Below are 8,137 nucleotides of genomic sequence, written 5' to 3' on the forward strand. Positions count from 1 at the left end.
GGTCATCAGCGGCTTGTGAGCCGCTGATGACAGCTATTAATTTAAAGGGGACAGTCTGCTAAACAGTTATACTATAAGCTGATGGTCGCTAAAGCCATCAGCTTATAGTAGGACTGTAAATGCCAGGTCCGTATGGCATACTGACCTGGCCAGCTGGAAGCACTTTTGTAGGTCCGTATGCCATACGTCCTTGGCAGCGAAAGGGTTAAGGGCTTGTTCACACGACATCCGGATTGTGTGCGGACCAGAACCATACGCTCCTGCACCCAAAATGGCAAGTACCGTTCCCCTGGCAACCGCCAGACACGTCCATCGGATTGCCAGACAGAGAAGCGTGATTGGTCCCCCCAGAGAACACGCCTCCTCTTCTCTAGAGTCCAGTGGCGGCGCGTTTTACACCACGGCATCCCACGCTTTGCATTGCACTTGGTGATGTGCGGCTTGGATGCAGCTGCTCGGCCATGGAAACCCATTCCATGAAGCTCTCTACGCACTGTTGTTGTGCCAATCTGAAGGCCACATGGAGTTTGGAGGTCTGTAGCTATTGACTCTGCAGACAGTTGGCGACTTCTGCGCACTGTGCGCTTCAGCATGCGCTGACCCCGCTCTGTCATGTGACGTGGCCGACCACTTCCTGGCTGAGTTGCCGTTGTTCCCAGTTGCTTCCACTTTGTTATAATCCCAGTAACAGGCGACCACGGCGGAATATTTAGTAGCCGGGAAATGTCACGGAATACCTGAATCCAATGATATGGAGGGGGGGGGCAATACTATTGGTAATATAGCGCCCTCCTAAAACTCTCTAATGACTTGCTTACAGCTAAAAACAAAGGCCACTATTCCTTACTCTTGCTATTAGACCTCTCTGCTGCTTTTGACACCGTGGACCACCCGCTGCTCCTCAAACAACTCCACTCGCTTGGCCTACAAGACTCTGCTCTCTCATGGTTCTCCTCCTATCTAAGCACTCTTTTAGTGTCACCTACAAATCGACATCTTCCTCTGCTCTTCCTCTTCCTGTAGGGGTCCCCCAAGGCTGTCCTTGGACCCCTTCTCTTCTCTATCTACACCTCCTCTCTTGGTCGATTGATCACCTCTCATGGCTTCCAGTATCACCTCTATGCTGACGACACTTAAATCTACCTCTCCACTCCGCCACTCCCCGCGTCCATCTCCTTACGTATCACTAACTTACTAACTGACATATCCGTCTGGATGTCTCAACATTTCTTAAAGCTCAATCTATCAAAAACTGAGCTTATGGTATTCCCCCCCCCCCCCCCACTCCACCTTTGTCTCTAAGTATCACCCTAAACGTCCCCTCCGCTCAAGACCTCTTGCTCTCTAGCTCCCTTGTCAACTCCTCCAATGCTCGCAGACTTCACTAGAGTCTCTCCCATCCTCTGGAACTCTTTACTCCAACCTGTCCGTCTATCTCCCACCCTGACTGCCTTTAGGTGATCCCTTAAGACTCATCTCTTCAGGGAAGCCGATCCCACCTCAACCTGACCGCTCAACCATCACGTTCTCAAACAATTCATCCCCCACACAGCTCCCTCCTCATGTATCACTGGCCCCTCCCCTTTTAGATTGTAAGCCCTCAGGGGCAGGGCCCTCCTTACCATCTTGTCTTGAATTGTGTTGTACTTGTAATGTCTTCCTTATATTGTAAAGAGTTGCGCAAACTGTTGCCGCCATATACATCCTGTATAATAATATCTACTGGTGTGTGTACTTACAAGCAGCCCCGGCAGATAGATCACATAGCCACGCAGTGCTGAGTGACCTTTTATGTATAAACAGTCACTGCTGTCGGAGATGCCACCGCCCTGTATGTTTACCAGCAGACAGCGGCTCTACCACAGCGCCCTGCAATGCTGACTGCTCATTCACAACGGTAAATTTAGATAGGGGGTGGGGCTTAGTGCTGGCTGTACCTTTCCCCACAAAAATGCCCATGTTTTAGGCTTCAGATAATATAAAGCCTTTATTCTGCAATGGGGTTGCTGATCCGAACGGGTCCAAGTGCTATAGGCATTTGGTCCCCCGGTAGTTAAAATAAAAACTTAAAGGGTTATGAAATCCTCAGCGGTTTTTTTGTGTGTGTGCATATATATATATATATGGCTAGCAAGCTGTAGATATATGCAAAAACATTAGAAAAAAACAAAAACTTTTCATACAGGTCTAAACTTTCCTGTATCTTCGCCGCGCGCTCCCGTCCAAACATCTGAAGAGTCTCGGGCGGCTGCAAAGCATCTTGGGGCGGGCGCATGCGCAGTTCACATGTTCGGCCGGGAGACGGGGAGAGACGCAAGGTAAGTCTATGGGGCAGAGTGCACCCGCATGCTGACGCCTAGGTGTGAATGGGGACTTAATGGCACTTTAATATTTTTGGTGAGACTTCTTTAAAGTAACAAAAACACATCTCTTCATGCCGTCAATAACAACCGGAGGGAACCGCGGGCTTCGTATGCTCCATTGCCGAGGTGCGCACCCGGATCAGTTATATTCTGATTAATCGCTGTGAGATTCTTTTACGGAAGGAGGACGTTTGTATTTCCTGATTAGCAGATTGCAATTAAAAACGGTATTTGACCATCGTTGCCTGAAGCCTGTACTTTGCTGCAGAAATCAAGGTCAGGAGGATCAAACGGTAAATGAGATGCTGCAGCAGCTGGAATCTATGCCACACCGGAGTTCTACAACAACCTGAACTGCATTATAAAACAAGATCAAAGCCTTATTAAACCCATTACACAACATATGTTTCATCTGTACGCCGCACTTATATGCTGCAGATCCTCCTTTTCAGGGCAACGCATACTCTAGAACAGCGAACGCGAACCTATGGCACGCGTACCAAGGAGGGCACACAGAGGCCCCTCTGGTGGCACGCGAGCCTAGGCAGGGGTGACACATTTGTATCGGCTGACACTAGGGACATGGAGGTTGGTGAATGTTGAGCAGGGCACACCTTCTGGTCACCAGTGGAAGTACAACTATGGAGGTCAGTGAATGATGAGCAGGGCACACCTTCTGGTCACCAGTGGAAGTACAAGTATAGAGGTCAATGATGGTTCTGAGCAGAGGGCACCTTCTGGTCACCAGTGGAAGTACAAGTATAGAGGTCAATGATGGTTCTGAGCAGAGGGCACCTTCTGGTCACCAGTGGAAGTACAAGTATAGAGGTCAATGATGGTTCTGAGCAGAGGGCACCTTCTGGTCACCAGTGGAAGTACAAGTATAGAGGTCAATGATGGTTCTGAGCAGAGGGCACCTTCTGGTCACCAGTGGAAGTACAAGTATAGAGGTCAATGATGGTTCTGAGCAGAGGGCACCTTCTGGTCACCAGTGGAAGTACAAGTATAGAGGTCAATGATGGTTCTGAGCAGAGGGCACCTTCTGGTCACCAGTGGAAGTACAAGTATAGAGGTCAATGATGGTTCTGAGCAGAGGGCACCTTCTGGTCACCAGTGGAAGTACAAGTATAGAGGTCAATGATGGTTCTGAGCAGAGGGCACCTTCTGGTCACCAGTGGAAGTACAAGTATAGAGGTCAATGATGGTTCTGAGCAGAGGGCACCTTCTGGTCACCAGTGGAAGTACAAGTATAGAGGTCAATGATGGTTCTGAGCAGAGGGCACCTTCTGGTCACCAGTGGAAGTACAAGTATAGAGGTCAATGATGGTTCTGAGCAGAGGGCACCTTCTGGTCACCAGTGGAAGTACAAGTATAGAGGTCAATGATGGTTCTGAGCAGAGGGCACCTTCTGGTCACCAGTGGAAGTACAAGTATAGAGGTCAATGATGGTTCTGAGCAGAGGGCACCTTCTGGTCACCAGTGGAAGTACAAGTATAGAGGTCAATGATGGTTCTGAGCAGAGGGCACCTTCTGGTCACCAGTGGAAGTACAAGTATAGAGGTCAATGATGGTTCTGAGCAGAGGGCACCTTCTGGTCACCAGTGGAAGTACAAGTATGGAGGTCAATGAAGGTTCTGAGCAGAGCACACCTTCTGGTTACCAGTGGAAGTACAAGTATGGAGGTAAATGAAGGTTCTGAACAGGGCACACCTTCTGGTTACCAGTGGAAGTACAAGTATGGAGGTCAGTGGAGATTCTGAGCAGGGCACACCTGCTGGTCACCAGTGGAAGTACAAGTATAGAGGTCAATGATGGTTCTGAGCAGAGGGCACCTTCTGGTCACCAGTGGAAGTACAATTATGGAGGTCAATGAAGGTTCTGAGCAGAGGGCACCTTCTGGTCACCAGTGGAAGTACAAGTATGGAGGTCAATGAAGGTTCATAGCAGGGCACACCTTCTGGTCACCAGTGGAAGTACAAGTATGGAGGTCAATGAAGGTTCTCAGCAGGGCACAGCTACTGGTCACCAGTGGAAGTATGGAGGTTGTGCAATGTCTCAATGACAGTGTAAATGAGATGTTGGGGAACGTGTTCTCCCATTAAAGTGACATTAAACCCTCAGATTTTTTAACATAAAACAATACAGTAATGTGCGCCTTACTGTAATCCATGGTAGTTTCCCTTCTCTTTGCTGCTCTTCCTTTTAAAACTGTATCTGTTCTCATGCTTGGAGAGAACTTCCCTTTTCAGCTGACTGCCTTGTCAGACACGGTGTCTGTGTATCCGTTTGTATAGGCTGTAACCTGAGCCAGCACTACAGGAAGAGGCCCTGAGCTGAAAAGGGAAGTTCTCTCCAAGCATGAGAACAGATACAGTTTTAAAAGGAAGAGCAGCAAAGAGAAGGGAAACTACCATGGATTACAGTAAGGCGCACATTACAGTATTGGTTTATGTTAAAAAATCTGAGGGTTTAATGTCACTTTAATGATAACAGAGGGTTTCATAAAAAGTATCATTGTGGAGCACTGCCAGCCCACCTCCTGAGATCTGCCCAGCCCTGGTAAGAAATGTACCTCGATCTGTTTCACGCCTTCCTCCTTTCTGCGAATCTGCTCAAGATCCTCTTCGGTGATCTCTGACAAATCCTGGTCTTCACTCTGCTTCTGCCACTGTTCACCACCACCATTAAAAATCTTTTCATCATCCGCAATATCTGAAAACGGAGTACGGGGACTCTAAAGGGGAAGAGAGAAGAGGATATGACTTTAGACATTTGTATTATACCGCCATGTACACATTGAAGTCTATCTAAAATGTAGCAATAAACCTCTCGTGTTTTGTTCTTCTGTTCTATCAGTGCAACAAATAGCTGTTGATATTGCCAAAAATCCAGTGAGCTGATAACCTCCTGTACTGAGAACTCAACAGGGCTATCAATGCGGGACCACAAACCACCCGCCCCCATGTTATGGAGAGTAGGATGGGAGTTGTTTTGAAATCCTAGCACACTTCCTGTCCTAGGGTGACAACAATGTTCCTCCACAGATACAGAACAGTGAGTAAGCGTGGTCACCCTAGGACAGGACATGTGGTAGTGGCAGGATCACCAGGTACAAATAAAGAGAAAAAGTCTGAAAAAAAGATACAGCAACCACATCGAAGGACTAGTGACGTTCACGTATATAAAATGCCTGTTTTTGGGGTTTAGATATCCAAGCGTAACAATGTAAACAGAGTGTATTATCAGCACAGTGTATACTGAGGGGTGAGTGAGAGAGAAGCCAGCCAATTGTGTCTTAGAAGAAATTTGTATATTATTCCATTAGGTTTGAGATGTGTCTGGTTAATATAAATAAAGTAGTATTAGGTATGCCAGGAAAACCACACAATACGGCCAAACGTTTGTGGACACCTGCCCATAACATCTATATGAGGTTGTCAGATATCCCATTAAATATGGAGTTCCTACCATTCCATGGCCAATACTATGGAGTTCTCTCCTTTCCATGGCCAATAATATGGAGTTCCCCCACTTCCATGGCCAATAATATGGAGTTCCTACCATTCCATGGCCAATAATATGGAGTTCCCCCTTCCATGGCCAATAATATGGAGTTCCCCGACTTACATGGCCATTAATATGAAGTTCTCCACTTCCATGGCCAAAATTTGGAGTTCCCACCTTTCCATAGCCATTATTATAGAGTACCTCCTTTCCATGGCCAATAATATTGAGTTCTCTCCCTTCCATGGCCAATAATATGGAGTTCCCAGCATTCCATGGCCAATAATATGGAGTCCCCCCTCTTCTATGGCCAGTCATTTTGAGTTCATCCCCTTTCAAGGCCAAAAATATGGAGTTCACCCCCTTCCATGGCCAATAATATGGAGTTTACCCCCTTCTATGGCCAATAAAATGGAGTTCCGCCCCCTTCCATGTCCAATAATATGGAGTTTACCCCCTTCTATGGCCAATAAAATGGAGTTCCGCCCCCTTCCATGTCCAATAATATGGAGTTTACCCCCTTCTATGGCCAATAAAATGGAGTTCCGCCCCCTTCCATGTCCAATAATATGGAGTTCCCCCTTCCATGGGCCTTAATATGGAGTTCCCCCCTTCAATGGGCATTAACATGGGAGTTCCCCCCTTTCCATGGACAATAATATGGAGTTCTCCCCCTTCCATGTCCAATAATATGGAGTTTCCCCCCTTAAACGGCCAATAATATAGAGTACACCCCTTACACGGCCTATAATATGGAGTCACGCTCTCTCCCCATTAATATGGAGCTCGCTTCCCTTTTGCAGTCATAGCAGCCTCCACTCCTCTAAGAAGTATTCCCACAAGATTTTGGAGGTTGTACCTGTGGGAACGCATGCCTAGTCCAGCACAGGAGAACCGGGCGGAGCTGACAGCCCCGCTTTTGATTTCAGTGCAGCAGAGGCATTGTGTTGTCACCTCAAAACAGGAAGTTAGAAGCTCACTGGATTTCTGGCAGGATTCGGGTACGTTTTTCTGTAGCGCTTTTGTTAAAGGTGAGTAAATGTGCAATGTGCCGCAGAGACGTGCCGATTTGTTCTGAACATACACCTTTACACAACAATGATGGTCACACCATAGAGAACGTCAATCCTTCCAAAATGTGTTTTTATTGCTCGAGGAAAGAATAAAAACGTCCATTTTGAGGGAGCCGTAATGGAATGTTCATTTTTCCAGACGACAAAGGGAGCAGAAGAAGCGACTGGCAATGTGAATGCCATTGTACAACTGAGAACATTTAAGATAATTAAACAATTAAACCAGCGGGGACCTTTTAGCAGCTAATCCTCACAAAAAGCTTTATGCCGGGTTTAAACTGCAAGAGGAAAGCGCAGAGAATTGGATAAACAGAGGTGAGAACCCCCAAACCCAACACACAATGCAGCAGAGAAGGTGGGAATGGAGAGTATCTTACACAGCAGAAGGGCTTAGCGAGTCAGGTCCATCACTGGCGCCCCTCGGCTAATCACAGCCACCCCGTGCCACGTCTCAGGGGCAAGTCCCGAATACAGGGACGGCGCAAGGATTAAAGAGCGACTTAGTGGGGCAGGATGTGCTTTAAAGCTGATAAGGCATTAGAAACGTCCTTCAGGCTTCTAAAATAAAAAAGGCTCAAATGTTGTATTTAAAGCCCAACTCCAGTCAGATTAAACAGTACATGTACCAAACATGTACCCCAGGGGTAGACAACCTCGGCGTGTCTGGAACTACAAGTCCCACGAGGCATTGCAAGACTGTGACAGCAACAGGCATGACTTCCAGAGGCAGAGGTATGATGGGATTTAACCACCATTGGAGTGCCGTGGTTGCCTCCCTCTGATGTGCTCCATACTTCAAATGTGAAGCTTCTACAATGACACCTCCAACTTGTCCTTAAAGGGGCCGCAGGGGAGGCTTTTCCAGCTCTCAGAACCCGGCTGACTTTGCTCTGCCTATAGCGCGCGCATTCAGGATGTAACATCCTCAAAGTAGTTCCATAAGAGCCGTGCTGCCATCTTTCCTCATCAGTCTGGCCAGACCTAGGCCACCCAGGAAGAAACCAAGTGTGCTGACATACAGGAGAGAGAGAGGGGGAGGAAGAGATGAGAGAGAGAAAGAGAGAGGGTGGGGGAGAGAGGGATAGAGAAAAGGGGAGGGGGGAAGAGAGAGAGGGAAAGAGAAAAGGGACGGGAGGGGGGAAGAGAGAAAAGGGGAGGGGAGGGGGGAAGAGAGAGAGAAAGGGGGGAGAGAGAGAG

At 47.7% G+C, this 8,137-nt stretch overlaps 1 protein-coding gene across 1 annotated transcript in view; it reads right to left on the reverse strand.

The window, feature by feature from the left end:
- Positions 1–8,137, reverse strand: part of LOC108802163 (t-SNARE domain-containing protein 1-like) — a gene marked incomplete at its 3' end in the record, with an annotated part of 95,934 nt that overhangs the window by 53,114 nt on the left and 34,683 nt on the right. Inside the window, exon 7 of the mRNA XM_018574031.1 lies at positions 4,936–5,097. Coding sequence (XP_018429533.1) covers positions 4,936–5,097 — 162 coding nt within the window. The remainder of the gene's footprint in view (positions 1–4,935; positions 5,098–8,137) is intronic.

The sequence above is a fragment of the Nanorana parkeri genome, unplaced genomic scaffold (assembly GCF_000935625.1).
Source record: "Nanorana parkeri isolate BGI_ZX_2015 unplaced genomic scaffold, ASM93562v1 scaffold2687, whole genome shotgun sequence".
NCBI lineage: Eukaryota > Metazoa > Chordata > Amphibia > Anura > Dicroglossidae > Nanorana > Nanorana parkeri.